The following is a 17,153-nucleotide window of genomic DNA, read 5'->3' as shown; positions in this document are numbered from 1 at the left end:
TCTGAGCCATTTTTAAAACATTTGAGTTTGTACTCACGCGTGGCAGTTGTAAACCGTGTGTCTCACTCATATTAGGCATCTTGGGAACCTCTGTTCCTTTTTCAGTGTCCTGAGGTAAAGAAACAGATTATCTTGCTGATGTGGTTTCAAGGCAGCGACATATAAATACGGTAGTTTGAAGTGTTTGGATTTTTAAAAAAAACAAAAAACACCACTCCAGCCAAGTGTGTTTTTACAGCTTCTTTCTTCGTTAATTAGGTAGTAGCGCTCTTCATAGTCAGTGTTAGGGATGTAATTGATTACTTCCAGAGATTTTCTTCCTCAACACTAGTGCATCACATAGGGAACCTGCGGCCTTGACCTAATTGAACGTGAATGGGGAGAAGGAATAAAAGATAAAAGGTGGGAAGCAGAGAGAGAGAGAGAGATTCTTCCTTTGCTGCATCTATTAAAACGTAAGTTTGCTTAATTCTGAGAACTTGATTGTTTGCCTTGTCTTGGGCGTTCAAGAACAGGCTCACAAGAGGGTGGGCAGCCATGGAAGCGTCCCCCAACTATAGGATGGAGGATTCACAGAAGGGATAGCTTGAAAGGCTTTTTGCCCAGTTTTAAAGAATTTGGTATATTAGGATAAGCTCCGAATTGCACATAAATTCTCCGTTGGAGGGTATTTGGATGTTTTGAGCGTTAGTTCTTTTTCAAGTCTGTTTTCCCTTCCAGAAAAAAACACAGCTTTTCTTTCTTCACTTAAGGAAAATGCCACCTAGGCTGGAAGGTCATTGGGAAGTCACAATATACAACTACCATAGGGAGTTGGGAAGAAGGCTCACTCTGTCAAGACTCCGAAGTTGGGGGTGGAAATGGGCTTGCACCCTACTTCGTATGAAGTGGTCAATGATGTGTGAATTCTAAGATGGGCTCTATTTCAGTATCCCACACCCCTGTGACCCTTAATGCCTCATGCATTTTTCTGACCACGGTTAGAGTAGTACCAGTTTGGCTGTCAGTCACACCCAGCACTTGGGTTTTCAGCCGCTGCCTGAACTGCTACTGTATCAGACACCTGAGTTGGAAACACAGCCAGATGGGTGGGGTATAAATAAAATTTAATAATAATAATAATAATAATAATAATAATAATAATATTTCTGTACTCAGTCCTGTGGGACTCAGCTACATTAGTAAAAACAAATTATAAATGCATTATAATACTAGTTGACGCTGTAGAGCTGAAATTGGAACTCTATGAAATTTACCATCGTGAGCTTTAAAACGTCCCCCCCCTCCCCCGAGAATTTGTATTTATAGTTGTGTAGATGCAGCCACAGTCATGTTTGCGGAGAGCATGACATTGCATCTCAAGGTCACTTTGAATTCACCTTTCTGAAATCAGGTGACAGATATAATAACAGCGACAGAATAAAAAAAGTTAACAGACATGAAGATTAGCAGCTCAGTTTTCAGTGCTGGCTCTCACTCTATTTAATGGGATCCTATGGAAGAGCCTATAAATATAGGTATTTGCTTATACACTATCCTTGTTTCTGTCCAATCATAGACTGGCAACTTGGACTGGCATATATGCTTTGGGTCCTAAAACGGGGGTTGGCAACCTAAGGCCCACAGGGGTTGTTTAACCCGCCCCCGAGCCGCCCCCGAACCAAGCTGCCCATTCGAGACTCGCTTCTGTGGTGCCGGAAATGGCGTCTGCGCAGACACCGAAAATCACAGGCGTGCGCGCGATGCAGCCCACAGAGGGATCTCCACTGGAGTGAACTGGCCCAGGTGAGGTAAACCTTGCCAACCCCTGTCCTAAAACTTATGAAAATGTCTCTCTTTGAAGCAGAGTTCCTCCATAAAGGAAACTGCAGTGCTAATAATAATAATAATAATAATAATAATAATAATAATAATAATAAAATTTATTTATACCCCGCCCTCCCCAGCCAAGGCCGGGCTCAGGGCGGCTAACAACCAATAATAAAAACAAGTTGAATGAATACAACTTAAAAACAAGATTAAAATACAACAGTAAAACATTAAAATGCTGCCTCATCACAGGAGGAGAAAGGAAAAAAGAAAGGGGGGGAGGGAATCAAATTGACTCCAAGCCAAAGGCCAGGTAGAACAACTCTGTCTTACAGGCCCTGTGGAAAGAAATCAGATCCCGCAGGGCCCTGGTCTCATGAGACAGAGCGTTCCACCAGGCCGGAGCCAGTGTTGAAAAGGCCCTGGCTCTGGTTGAGGCTAATCTAGCTTCCTTAGGGCCCGGGACCACTAGGGTGTTGCTATTTATGGACCTTAAGGTCCTCCGTGGGGCATACCGGGAGGCCGTCTTTGCAGGTAGCAGAAATGCATACATGTATCTTCACGAGCACATCAGCTCGTTTCTGATGAAATGAAAGGGGAGGGGGGGTTGTGCATGTGTGAATGAATCAATCAGCATGGCTTTGTAACAGGGTGCTGATCTAAGAATGGGGAGCCAGCACAAACCTGGCAATAATCCAGTTAGGAAAACAAGAGACCAGGCTGTTAAATTACTCATGTTTATTTATAACAGACCTTCAGCCAGTACAGTACAAAACTTAACAGTAGTATAATCTCCATTACACAAATATGTACTTACAATATATTACAGATACAAAAAAGCTTTTGCAGTAAGAGGTTTTTCTTTTATTTAAAAGTGAGTTTAACCCCACCAAAAAAAAAAAAAGGGAAAAGAGTGCGACACCAGCAAATCCAATAACAATATACAAATGAAAGCTTGTTAGAAAGAAGAGAAGAATATTGTAGCGGGTTGGGGATATTGCACATCTTTTTGTTCTTCATACATCTGGTTAAAAAATATATAATATTTACACAAGTTAGAGACCTGGAGTTTTACAAAATTTCCAAGATTTGTTTTTTAGGCTCTTCATACAGGTGAAAGCAAAAATAAAACAGAACACTGGTTTTCTTAGAAATTTTAGAGCTTTGTTTCTCTAAAAACAAACCTGTTTCCATTTTCACAAAAGGGGAGAAGCAGGAGGTAAGTTGTGAAGTCTGAAACAGGATTTTTGCTCCCTGATTCATCACAGAAGCAGGTTTAAGAGAGATTCGTACCATTCCACAGTGCTGTAAATATAGTTCAACAGTGATGAGCTGGAGGTCTTCATTTAGCTCAAGAACTACCCAATATATCTGATTTAAAAAAAAAAAAAACCAAAAGAAAACCAAAGAGTTCCTGCAGAGAGCGGTTCTATTCCCACTAAAAACAGGAAGAAAAAGTCTGAACGTGGGCTTTGTATGGAGGCACAAAGGGATATCTTTACTTTTTACAAATAGAAATCAACAGTAACAAATGACCCTTTAGGTGCTTCAATTTACCAGTGTGGCATTAATTGATGCCAAGCACCCAAGGGCCATCTTTGGCTTTCAAGAAGTCGGTACCCAACTATGAAAGCCGATTTTCCTATTAATTTTTTGTTGTTGTTCTTGTCAAAGAATCACACTTGTATCTGGAAAAAACAACAACCTGTAAAAATGTCTAACAAGAAAGACTGCACTAACGTATTTCCTTCCCAATGTTATATGTCAAGAAGTCAATACATGCCCCCACTTCTTGACAAATGTATCAAGTTGACAAGCATAGCTAGTCGGATTATGTTTTACAGTTTTCACAGCAATATTAGTCTCTGCATTGGAAAAAAAGAAAGAAAGATGCATCTTCCCAGAATTTGGTCTAGGGGAGCTGGAAAGAACTCTAATCTCACATGGAAAAGATGAGAGCATTGAGGATCACTTCTAGAACTGGAAGAATAGATTATTTTAGGGAAACAAACTCCATATTCTTAGCAACTTTCCCTAAGGTGGTGTTTCAGATGCTTTGTACTGTAACTCGCCTTCAGCCCAAACCAAGATGGCTGTGGCTGATGGGGAGTTGTAGCTCCCAAAAACATGTGGAAAGGCCCCCGGTTGTGTAACAGCTGCTTTGGGGTGTGTCTCCCCCAAGCTCTATTTTACAGATTGAGATTTATTTAAGTGCCTAGCATGAACTATGCAGCTGATCTACTAAGTGGGGGGAAGCAGATACAAATTTTGCTCTCTGCTTTATTTCCACTTCTGCTTAAAAGACTGGTCACATAATCAAACAAAAAAACACCACACATAAGATTTTGCCTATGTCTGGGGAATAAGTGATCTCTTTCGATAGTTGGAGGACTTCGTAAATACCAACTTTTGTTTCACCTTGATTGATGGACCAAATAGTGCTTGCCAATTAAATATAGTGTTGCAAAACACACTGGGAGAAAAGCCTTCAACCCTGCATGTGTGCCACAACCAGAGGTCCAGACAGCCTCATGTACCTAGAGGAAAGTGCTCTTTGTCAGATCCTACAAGAGAGAATCTTCCTATAAATGGAAATGATTCCTGCAAACACCATTCTAGGCCTAGATTCATACTGGGGTGGAGAGGGAGGAACAAAAACATGCACACATTGAGTTTAGGAGTTTGCTTCTCTCATTACTGCTATACACACAGGTCTGCCTGGATCAGAAGATGTGCAAACATCTCAACTCAGAGATTTAATTCTATAACATTTGTGGTTCACGCGACAAATGTTTTAGATCTTTCTCTGAACGCATTTATGTGAAAAGCTAGTTAGCTTTCACAGGATGAATCCTATAAGCAAGATGCAAGAATCATCTAAAATACTGGCGTGTTAGGCGGTTCATGGGAAAAAATGTTGAAAACGCATTCTGGAAGAAGCTTTTTTTTTACTTGCTCATATACACAAAATGGGCCAAAACAGTCACTCAATGACAGGTAAATGTCTTTAAAAGTTGGAAATCAGCTTTGAGGTTTTTTATTAAATGTAATAAATGTGCATTAGATTTCCAACATCCTGCTTTCACAAGTCTTTAGATAAGCCTTTCCTGAGAACCCAAATGTGTGTTTTAAAAAATAGCTAAGAAGCAGCTTTAAGATATGCTCTCACAGATTTCCAGGGGCACAAATGGAACACCTTGAGTTCATTCATTCAACACAATTATCTTATCAAACTGCTTGTGTTAATCTGACTCAAACCTTCATGTTTGCAAGATTTGTAGTGGACAAATCCTAACTTTTAAAGCAGTATGAAGTCAAAACATTCAAAAATACAATGTATAATAGCTGGATCATAAGATGTCTTCCAGTCACATGAGAAACCCCGTAACAATTCCCAGTACAGAAGTGTCATCCCCAGAATCACCACTGGGCAGTTTCATTCAAATAATATAATTTAATGAGCATCCAAGTCTTGGGAATTATTGAGGGGGGAACTATGCCTTCTGAACTGATTCTTCGGTTTAACAATCACAAAAAGTGCTGAATACTGTACACCAATAGGAGATATGAGTGCTTTAAAAAAATCAAAATCCTTTATCCAAGGGGCCTAAGGAATAACAGGGAGGGAGGGGAAAGTACAATCCTCATTGAAAAGACAGGAAGTGGACTCTCAAGTCCCTTTAGCAATTTGGCAAAGTCTCCCAGCAGGTTCCATTCGTATTGCACAATAGTAATCTTAATGACAAGAATTTTAATATTCTATTCCCTCTGCTTGAAGCCACAAAATACACATCTGCCGGAACCAGCTCAAAATGCCTTCTGAACCTGTAAGATACAATTCGTATGCTGAACTCAAGTGACAAGGCAGAAGGGGAAAGTGACTTTGTACCAGAAAAGTTAAGAGCTTTAGAAAGTGTGGCAGAACAGTGGAGTGCAACTATTCAGTGGCGTAGCGTGGGGGGTGCAGGGGGGCCGGCCGCACTGGGCGCAACACCTGGGGGTTAGGGTTAGGGGGCGCAAATCCATGGGTTAGGGGGCGCAAATTACTTGCCTTGCCCCGGGTGCTGACAACCCACGCTACGCCACTGCAACTATTTGAAGGAAGGTTCTCACCTTCCCATCTTCTAGAGGAATCCCCCGGAATATCTCATTTGTCAAGGCCTTTCCAGTTAAGCAAATCTGTCCGGCCTTGCAAGGGGTGGCGACAGCTCGGAAAATTTAGCATTTCACATCTCAAAAAAGAAGTCTAATAACAAAAGGGCAAAACCGAACAAAACGTTGCAACTTGAGGTGTTTCTATAAGTAGAAAAAGAACAGCCTTTGGTTTATCCCACAAGGAAGCAGTTTGCTGAGCTGCTGTTGAGCAAGTTATTTTTTATGCATCATGGGCATTTATCTAAAACCACAAGCCTTCTCCCCTTGCTGTGTCCTAAGACTAGAGATACAATTTTACCCTTACCTCCCATCTCTTTCTCTCAGGCAAGGTGCTTCTAGCAGGTCAAGGTGCTGAGACGAAGGACAACACCTTGCAGAAAGGCAAACTTCCCCAGTTATGCTGCCTCAACGCCCAAGCCTTTACATTTGGCGATTACACTCTTAAAAGCAAGGATAAACAGAATTTCTGCTTGGGCTGGTAGGAATGACTGCATAAGCCTGACGTGGAGTAACAAATCCTGCCTACAGTCCACTAACAGAAACGCATCTTCAACCAAACTACAGAATTAGAGGTTTCAGCCCTTCATGGTGATCAAGGCTTTAAGACACTAAAGTACACAAAGCAAGGTTTTTTCGGCGGGATCTGCATTGCAGAACACCAATGGCCCTCTTTGGCACCACTGATCATGTACCTGTGAGAAAATGGGAGACTCTGGCTACTGTGTAGATATTGGGCAGACAGGTTACCAGAAGTTACTCTCTACACGATTTTGTCCATGCCACTGTATGCTTTTACGTAGCTGTACAAGACAAGGAACTTCCACCTTCATGGCTGCTGCTGTCAAGAGTTTGCTAATGGAGTCCAAAAAACCCCCATATGCTTTCTGAGCACGGATCACTAAGGTTTTTGACTGATCTGTGCAAAAACAAGGCAGCCCTTCCTGCTGGGAAAGGAGTCAAACCCCAAGCTGCTTTGTGATAACCAATTCCTGGGCAACTGACTGGAGAGAGGCAGAAGTCAGGCACCAGAACAACAGCAAGAAGTGACAAGGCTTCAGCACCCGACTCTAGTAGTTGCAAGGGAGGTTAATAAAAGCCACAGAGGCTTTTGCTATCTTGTTTCCTGCCTTCCACTGAAAGTCCCTTGATTGTGTCTCCTAGGAATCACATCCAACAGGGTCATGTTTATTTATTCACCCTACGGAAGTTGCATGCTTTTGGAGAGAGAAGTCAGTGACACACTCTCACCTAAGGGTTGAGGCTCACACCTTCTAAAACTTCCACTAAAAAAAAAAATTGACTCTTTAAGAGCCGGCAGAAGGAAGCTCAGAGGACATTAGCTCAAGCAACCCTCCTGGAGAGAAGGTCACGCTGAACAACACGGACATGAAGCAAATCCTTTTGAAGGAGGGCATCCCAGATTCCTAACAGCTGGGATGCAGAACATGCCCTTTAACCAGGCAGTGCTAAGGTTCCTTCCTTGCATCCTGGGGGGGGGGGGGGAGGATTTGCTTTCCTAATGCTGATCTTCAACTGAGCTTGCAAAAGCAGCACCCTGGCAAACTTTGTACACAAACGCTTGCCACCTTCCTTCAGACTATTTGGTGCTGCAGCTCCTTCATTTTCACCAGATGCAGAATTCGCCACCTTTTCTGTGCCCCGAAAGAAGAGACACAAAGCTGTCATAAAGCAGAAGCATAGAGGTATAGAGTTCATGGGACCACAGAGTTCCTAGTAGGATACCTTCCTATGCTGTGTTTCACAGACACCCAAAAAAGAGGGAACATGCGGTTCTTCCTGACATCACCATCTAAGTGTAACTCAAATCGTGGCTTTCCTAGCCCCTTTGAAAGGGCGAAGTTCTACAAGAGTATATTAGCACCTGATCTGAGGTTCTTAATGTCTAACATGGTGGGCTTGACAAGAGATAGATACCTGAACTGAAATTCACCAAAAGAAGCCCAAAGAAACTTTGAATGGAGGAGGAAGGAGGGACAGACATGAAAGACACTAATATCTTGCTGATGTGTACCAGAGGGGTGTGTCGTGTCCCTCAAAATGGAGGAAGCCCCTGGCAAAATGACATAAAGAAAAGGCTTACATGACAACAAAATAGCGAAATGAAATTAATAAATAACAACTATGAGTGGAAGAGAATCAAAAGCACAAGAGAACTTTAAAATCAATAAACAGTATTTAAATAACACAGCGTAGAAAAGGCAAATGTTATGAGCTCCTCCCCATCTCAAGTTTGTTGGATTTTTTTTTTTAAGTTAGGGTTTTTATTTTATTTTTTTAGAACATTTCTCTTTTTTAGCCAAAGTCAGTGCAACGGAGTACAAAAGAAATGAACGGCTCCATACCCGGCGAGGGTGGGGCACGAGAGATGGGGAGGGAGATTTAGGAAGGTGGGGAGAGAGGGGAGAGAGTTTAGGACTAGCCGACTTTATGCTCCCCTCTCACTATGTGGGAGGAGAACTCGTACCGGTCTTGGCTGTGATAGCCGCAGATGTTGCATTCGAAAGGGTCTCTGAAGCCGTGGCAGCCCATGTGGATAGTGAACATGACGTGGTCCAGGAACAAGATTCGGCAGTGCTCGCATTTGAAGGCTTTTATCTGTTCCCCTTCATCATTCACCACACGCAGGGCTTCTTTGGCTGAGCTGGGAGTTGACCGAGTGGTGGTGGGAATGATGCCCTCTTGTACTTTTGGGTCCTCTTTGGCGTAGGCCGGACTCTGCCGGCTGCTGGTGCAGTTCCCAATGACGGACAGCAGCGGCTGCTGTGAGCCCCTCTCCTCGTGGATGCTCTCAGTGTCTGTGGAATCCTGGCAGCCGTTGCTAGGTGACACCATGCTGGGCTCCCGAGATGCCCGGTACACAATCTGCGTCCCGTCGGGAAGGTCCTCGTGGCCTTCCGCAGCTTCCCGGCTTCCTGCTATTTCCAGCCTGCCCGGGAGGGGCTGAATCTGCGTGTAGACGGAACTGATGACGGGGGTGATCTCGGAGATGCAGTTGGTCGGCGGGATTCTGAGAGGGCGCAAGTGTTCTGCTCCCATGAAGGACAGGGATCCGCCAAAGCTCGTGTCCATGGGATGGTGGGCCGCCACCATCTCCACGTCCTTCTCGAAGCCGGAGCTGACGTCAAATGCCATGTCGGAGAGGCCAAACCGCATCTGCTTCTCTCCTAAGGCAAAGGACGAGAGGTATCAAAAGACAAGTTCCCTCTACAGTCAATACGATGAGCCTGTTAGGGATGGAAGTCAAATAAGAGCACAGCACATGGACAAAAAGCCTTGCAAAGAAATCTCTGGATGCAGCTATTGCCGCACATGCAGGGCATTAATCTCTTACCCCTGCCAATTCTTGTACGTAGCCCCCTCTTGTCCCTTTCAAATGCAAAAGGAGAACCTGAGAGACATGACCAACCTGAGCAACTGGCTCTCATTGGTCAGAAAGAGCCAGAGATCACTCCTTCAAAAGAACCAGAGGGGAGGGAACATTTAAAAAGTTGAGCAGCTCCTGCAGTTGGGAGGGGGGGGGGACCAGACTGGGTCTTCTATACCACCAGAAAGCTAACCATCCTTGCTGTCTACTCATAAACAGACTAGAAATATTATATCGTAGAGGCTGGGATTAGTCCAGTTTCAGGCCCACAGTGCTCTCTGGCTTATTTTGTATTCTGATCTTACCTTCTGTCAATTTCCCCCCACCATTTATTTCTAATAAGGTTTCACAATTTAACCGTGTGTGCAATTGCCAACCACAGGATTCTAGAACTCCCACATGTCTAGACAATTGGAATTTACATTGCCGGAAGTTTAGGATCAGAGTTGTAAAGAGACTAGCGTGTCCCACAGAGCTCTGGGAGAGACTCAGGCAACGTGGGCTGCCTTTACATTCAACGTAAGTTACAAGGGAGTGGTCTGGAAAATACAAGGTGTGTTGGTCTCAGGGTTCCCGGTCATAAGGAAGTTGAGGGGGGGGGGGTCTGCCAGGGAAATGAACAACCTTTCTTTGATCTCCAAGGTTGGATAAAGCAGCCGAAAGCAAGGCTTGCTTTCCTCAGCAAGTTGTGTGCTGGCTGAATGGAAGCGTGTAGGATGCGCTGGCTCAGAGCCTGTTTAAAAAGGAATGGGCTTTGGTGCTTTCCTGTTTCCCTCCCGTCTGGTCTGCAAGAGGGTCCTGGAAGCAACTACCAGATTAAAAGACTCAGCTGGCAGCACTGCAGGACTGTTGTGCAACAGCTGGGCAAGGAAGCGGGTGCATGAGGCTTTCCTCTTCTCCGCAGCACATAGCTCTGAGTCCTGAGTCTGCACTTGACTGGAGGCAAGAAATACTTTATGTAAGAAGCAGGGGGAAGGCTCAATTTGAACTTGCTTCTTGAATTTGTGACTCCATTTTGCACCTATTAGTTGTTTATTACTACTACTACAACTATTAGACTTGTCAGTCACATGTTACCTGAAGGTCTCTAACTTACAACACATTCAATAACATGAATACCATTAAATTATACCATGAAAACAGAAGAAAACAACTCCCACAACAGCCAAATTAATCTAGTGTGTCTACCACCTTGTAGTTTGGTTCAGACTTGAAGCCACACTTTAGACCACACTTGAAGCCAAATCCCACTAACGGCAGCTATTCCAGAGAGCATAAATGGCTGTCAAGTCCCAGTCTAGTGGTAGCTGCCATCTTGCTGCTTGCTGAGAGATGCCCTGCCTAACCACTTTTTTGTTTTTGCAATGCAGCATGGAGAGGGATGATAAAAGCTGGTGGGGCTGCGAATGCAAGGTCTGATGGCCCACAGGGAAACACCCAAGACAATAAATAACACAACTGTCGGTGGTCAACAGCTCCGTTGTCCTGCCACTACCTTTAGTCCACTTCCAGGAATCCAGGGGAAGCTCCTTACCCACAAATTTCTGAGGTGTGGAGCGTTTTCGTTTGGTGATGCTGTTTGCCAGTCGGTCAATGAAGGTTGGCCGGTCGGCTGAGGAGTGAAGCATGGAGTCCGGCACCATCTCCAAGTCTCGCATCTCGTCACCTGGCAAGGAGACAAAAGCAGGTGTGACGTTTGGCTCCCTAGAGCGTTTCTGCCTCAACCTTTGGAAGGCCTATATTGTGAAAACAGTAGATGCTGATGGTTCAGCGATTTGCCGAGGAAGGAAAAGTCACACAGCAAAATCGGCAAGGATGGAACAGACTCCCAATGCTAAATTTAGTCTGTCCAATTTAGATCCTGTTCCCCAGGTCCATGATAACAACAACTTTATTATTTGTAGCCCACCTACTATTACAACAACAACTTTATTATTTGTAGCCCACCTATCTGACTAGGCTGCCCCAGCCACTCTGGGCGGCTTCCAACATATATAAAAACATAATAAAACATTACACGTTAAAAAACTCCCCTATACAGGGCTGCCTTCAGATGTCTTCTAAAGGTTATATAGTTACTCATCTCCTTGACATCTGATGGGAGGGCGTTCCACAGCGGGTGCTACTACCGAGAAGTCCCCCTGCCTAATTCCCTCTACCTTCACTTCTCACAATGAGGGAACTGCCAGAAGGCCCTCAGAGCTGGATCTCAGTGACCAGCCTGATCACTGAACCCATTTAGACTCTGTCCTTCAAGGCCACAGTTTCTCTGACTACCAGGCCTTACATGTTCTAGACACTAAACCCAAATTTTCACCTGGACTAGATATGGGATTCTAGTCCTCATTACCTAACTAGTGCCTGCTGCTGAAACAGATGGCAGGATGCCTTGTGCTAAGTGATCCATAAATGAAGCAAATAATAATGATGATGGCAAAAGTAACTAAATCTGCATTTAGATGGAAATTCCATGCAGTGGAGGGGAACCACCTCAAAGAGGAAGTACCAGCTAGGGAAGGCATTTTGCATTGCAGACGATTTGGACTGTTCCACCCACACAGACCCTGCTAGCCGGTTTGGATACTTGCAAAAATTGCTGTGCGTAAAGCCATCCTAAGTGACCGACAACACTGCCCCTCAAGCTCACCTGTTCCCAGCCTGGCAGGTCCAGACTTACCTTGCTGGCCAGCCAGCGACTGTGGTTCAGTGTTAAGACTCTGCAGGTAGTTGTGGCAGCGTTCCTTGTGCTCTTCCAACGTGCTTTGCTGCTTGTAGCTGCGGCCGCAATAATTACATTTGTAGGGCTTTCCGACGGTGGGGGAGGAGACTGGAATGGAAAGGGAAACGTAAAAGGGTCCAGTAATAAAACTCACATCTTTCTCGAACCACCACAGCAACCTTTGGGTCAGTTAGAACCAGCAAGCGCTGACAGCCTGCCTGCAGCTGTAGGAATGAAAGGAGACAGGCACAAACAAAAAAAACCAGCCACCAACTTTGCAAACGGTTCAGTTGTCTGTCTCTGCAACTGTGTCTGCCTTGAGACGCTAAAGGAAAAGGGGCATCTTTCAAATGATTTCCTGCTGAAAGAAGTCCTCCTCTCGCCAATCGCCATTTCTATGATCATCGCTGCCAAGATCAAATATATGTGGGTCCCCCCCCCCCAGCTTTCTGGTAAGGAACTCGGATCAGATCCGAACATCCTCATTAGGCCCTAGTCATTGAAGGCACTCCAAAATGGGAGCTTTACGACAGTAATTCAAGGACGACTGATATAACTGCCCTCATTCTGTTCTTCCCCCTTTACATATTTGAATGTTACTATTTAGGGAGTAAGGGGGCTTTAGCAGAGCATCAGGAGTCCTCACTGATGGATCAATTGGAAATCATTGCTAAAAGAAGTGTTACCCCCCCCACCAGAAAAAAAAGCAAAGAGGAAGTGATTGTCAGAGTCTGAATTAGAAGCCAGACCAGTGCCTGATTTTATAATGAAATAAGCTAATGGCGAGATTGTTATATGCACAGAGATGGAAAGATACAACCCAACCCACTATAGAGGAATGGCTGATAAAACTATTGGACTTGGCTAAGATGGCAAAGTTAATGCGTTTAATTAGAGAAAAATCATTACTGAAATTTATTAAGGATTGGAAACTTCCTATGGGCTTTTTGCATGAAAGAGAAAGTGAACATGTAATATTTGGATTTGAAGATTGAAAAAAATATTCATCAGTAGAATGGCTGGATGTTAATGAGTGAATACTATATTTAGCTGCAGGACAGAGAATTGGAAGTCTTTTTATCTTTCCTTATCCTTTTCTCTTTTGCTTTCTCTTCATTTTTCTTTTCTTTTTTTCTGCCTCTGTTGTTTTTTAGATCAAGTATCTGTTTGATTTCAATGTATTATAAAAACATATGAACTTTTATATATCTTTTATATATGTTTATATCTATTTTATAACAGGTATGAATTTTTTTATATCTTTGAGTAAGTATCAATAAATATATTAACAAGAAAACACCTGGAAACCACCTCTAATCTTGGTGATTGTAGTACTCAATGGTGAAGGGAAAATAAAGACATTTATAACAATAGAAATCTATATTAATTTTTTTTTTTAATTTTAGAGACCAAGTTTGTTCTTGGTATGAGCTTTGCATGCACACAAAAGCTCATACCAAGAACAAACTTAGTTGGTCTCTAAGGTGCTACTGGACAATTTTTTAATTTTTAAAAATATATTTCTACTGCGTCAGACTAACACGGCTATCTACCTGAATTTATAAGAATGTATCACTGAATATACTCAAGCTAGCTACTTTTCTTCTTCACATGGTGTACTCTGAAAACCATGTTCCAGAGCTAAATCTTCATGAATGCTGTAACAAGACAGACTTGCATGTTTATTTTAGGCTTGGAGCAAGCTAGCAAATTTAGTTAATTTATACGCTGCCTTTCTATAAGACATTGCCAAAGCAGTTATTTTGCTTAACGTTCTCCTGGTGCGTGAGCCTTCTTTGCCAATTGACAGACACACATTTGCAATAATGTCAAAATCTATACTAGCTACAATACCTTTATTAGGCTAATCAAAATGCCACAAAACAGGTGCAAGTTTTTGATTCTATTGCTCTTGTTGGTTTAATAAAGGTTTTGCCCTGATATGAATTTTGGATTTTCTTCCTATGGGCCATGCTTTTAGTTTTCTCTTTGCAATGCTGTTTATCTTTTCATGGACTCCCCACTCCAGCCAAACGACAATTTGTGCAATTGTAGCAGCCACCAGATACCATTCACAGCGCCCATGCAACGCAGGCGCAACAGCTCTGGCACATGAAGCCACTAGCGGGCAACATTTTGTGCAATTGCAAAAAGAACCTGATTTGGTGAAATGGAGCAATGTTTCAGCCTTTGGCAAGTTTCCCCAATAAGAAAAGTCTGGGCAACAGGCAGTACCTGCTTGCTGGAAATTCTTCACATTGAACCCCTGCACATAAGCGATAAAACTTTTTGGAAGGCTGGCATGTTATACAGTAATAAACAACAACAACAACAACAATTTATCATGTATACCCCACCCATCTGGGAGGGTTTCCCCAGCCATTCTGGTGGCTCCCAACAGAATATTAAAAACACGATAAGACATCAAACGTTAAAAACTTCCCTAAACAGGGCTGCCTTCAGATGTCTTCTAAAAGTCAGATAGTTGTTTATTTCCTGATGGGAGGGTGTTCCACAGGGCGGGTGCCACTACAGAGAAGGCCCTATGCCTGGTTCCCTGTAACCTCTCTTCTCGCAGCAACGGAACCGCCAGAAGACCCTCGGAGCTGGACCTCAATGTCCGGGCTGAACAATGGGGCTGGAGACTCTCCTTCAGGTATACTGGGCTGTGGCCATTTAGGTCTTTAAAGGTCAGCACCAACACTTTGTGAGAGACCAGCATGGACCAGGATTTACACACAGAGAAACAGAATCATCAAGGTGAAGAAATGGCACGAAAGACGCAGAATTCAGAACTCTTTAAAGTTCCTTGTCCACGCAACATATTTGGGAAAGGCTGAAGCGCAATGGTAGGGCATCTGTTTTAAATGCACAAGTTTCCAGCTTCTCCAGGTAAGGACTGGGATTGTCCCCTCTCCCTGAAGTCCTGGAGAGCCACTACTGGCAAGTGGAGACAGTGGAGTCTCAGCTGATCAGTTTGACTTCTGGCCTAGCTGTGGGTTAAACCACAGAGCCTAGGACTTGCCAATCAGAAGGTTGGCGGTTCAAATCCCCGCGACGGGGTGAGCTCCCGTTGCTCGGTCCCTGCTCCTGCCAACCTAGCAGTTCGAAAGCACGTCAAAGTGCAAGTAGATAAATAGGTACCACTCCGGCAGGAAGGTAAATGGCATTTCCGTGTGCTGCTCTGGTTCGCCAGAAGCGGCTTAGTCATGCTGGCCACATGACCCGGAAGCTGTACGCCGGCTCCCTCGGTCAATAAAGCGAGATGAGCACCGCAACCCCAGAGTCGGTCACGACTGGACCTAATGGTCAGGGGTCCCTTTACCTTTACCTAATTCCCAATTACAGTGGTGCCTCGCAAGACAAAATTAATTTGTTCCGCAAGTCTCTTCGTCTTGCGGGTTTTTCGTCTTGCGATGCACGGTTTCCCATACGAATGCATTGAAAATCAATTAATGCGTTCCTAGGGAAACCGCCTTCAGACCAGGTCCGGGGACAGTCTGTCCCCGGACCTCTTCTGAAGGCTGGGGGGGGGGGGATAAGGGCTTTTCTTCCCACCCCCAGCATTTTAAAAAACCCCTGGACAGCGGAGGACTTCTCCGCTGTCCGGGCAATCTTAAAATGCTGGCGGGCGGCATTTTAAAATTGCCCCGGGACAGCGGAGGACTTCTCCGCTATCCGGGGCGATTTAAAAGCCCCTGGGAAGGCAGGCAGGGGGGACAAAGACTTTTGCCCCCCGCCAGCCTTCAGAAGGTGTTCCCGCCCCCCGCCCCGCTTCGGAGCACCGTTCCGAAGCGGGGCGGTGGGGGAAGGTGTTCCCACCCCCCCGCTTCGGAGCACTGTTCCGAAGCGGGGCGGTGGGGGAAGGTGTTCCCACCCCCCGCCCCGCTTCGGAGCACCGTTCCGAAGCCGGACGATGGGGGAAGGTGTTCCCACCCCCCCGCCCCGCTTCGGTGCACCGTTCCGAAGCGGGGCGGTGGGGGAAGGTGTTCCCGCCCCCCGCCCCGCTTCGGAGCACCGGGAGACGCGATCTCCCCGCAGCCCCTTGCTTCAAAAGAGGTCCGGGGACAGCGGGAAGCGCTTCCCGCTGTCCCCGGACCTCTTTTGAAGCAAGGGGCGATGGGGAGAAGCGATCTCCCTGCAAACCCTTGCTTCAAAAGAGGTCGGGGGCAGGGCGAAGCGCTTCCCGCTGTCCCCGGACCTGGGGCTGCAGGGAGAAGATCGCTTCTCCCCGCCGCCCCTTGCTTCAAAAGAGAAGACCTGCTGTCCCCGGGGCAAGCTTCGTTTTGCGAAGCAAGCCCATAGGGAAATTCGTCTTGCGAGGCAACTCGAAAACGAAAAAACCTTTCGTTTTGCGAGTTTTTCGTCTCGCGAGGCGTTCGTCTTGCGGGGTACCACTGTATCTATGAAGTGACAGATCTCAAAACTAATACAGTGGTACCTCGGGTTAAGTACTTAATTCGTTCCAGAGGTCCATTCTTAACCTGAAACTGTTCTTAACCTGAAGAACCACTTTAGCTAATGGGGCCTCCTGCTGTTGCCACACTGCCAGAGCACAATTTCTGTTCTCATCCTGAAGCAAAGTTCTTAATCTGAGGTACTATATCTGGGTTAGCGGAGTCTGTAACCTGAAGCGTATGTAACCCAAGGTACCACTGTAGAGCACATCCTTAGGCTCTTCCTAGTAAATGGTGGAAATAAAACAGCTCAAAGTTTTTACAACATACTGGCTGATATCGCAGTCCTCCAGCCCAGCCCTGGGGGCAAGAAGATCATGGATCAGGAGGGGGGAAGGGAGGGAGGGGCGAAGGAAAGAGAAAGAGACCAGGACCATGAAAACTAGCAGCCTGATTTTAAAAAAACCCAACAAAAACAAACAAAAACAAAAAAACACTTCTGGGAAGTGGCTAGAAAAGCAAAAGGTTCACCAAAAAAGGAAAAAAAGAGGCTGGCGGGGGGAGGGTGGAAGACGTCTCACAGAGCCTGTGCAATGTCAAATACAATTGTGAAGATCAATAGCCCTACACAATGCACTGAGAATGAAAGGGGGGGGGGTAACTTTCTGCCTCTTGACTCAACTGAGAC

The 17,153-nt window shown here is 45.0% G+C and overlaps 1 protein-coding gene across 6 annotated transcripts in view; it reads right to left on the bottom strand.

Annotated features, from left to right (window-relative positions):
* Positions 1-17,153, bottom strand: part of IKZF4 (IKAROS family zinc finger 4) — an 85,490-nt gene that overhangs the window by 13,984 nt on the left and 54,353 nt on the right. For 2 of the 6 annotated variants that reach the window (XM_083490110.1, XM_083490111.1), the window contains exons 6-9: positions 12,027-12,176; positions 10,845-11,015; positions 8,450-9,149; positions 38-109 (exon numbers count right to left, since the gene is read on the bottom strand). In XM_083490110.1, the coding sequence (XP_083346236.1) occupies positions 67-109; positions 8,450-9,149; positions 10,845-11,015; positions 12,027-12,176 (1,064 nt within the window). In that variant the 3' untranslated portion in view covers positions 38-66. The other 4 variants (XM_083490112.1, XM_083490114.1, XM_083490113.1 and 1 more) reach the window with 4 other exon arrangements.

The sequence above is a fragment of the Podarcis liolepis genome (genome assembly GCF_965112155.1).
Source record: "Podarcis liolepis genome assembly, chromosome: 2".
Classification (NCBI taxonomy): Eukaryota; Metazoa; Chordata; class Lepidosauria; order Squamata; family Lacertidae; genus Podarcis; species Podarcis liolepis.
Note: the sequence above shows the minus strand (reverse complement) of the source record. Positions and strands in the feature narration are given on the sequence as shown.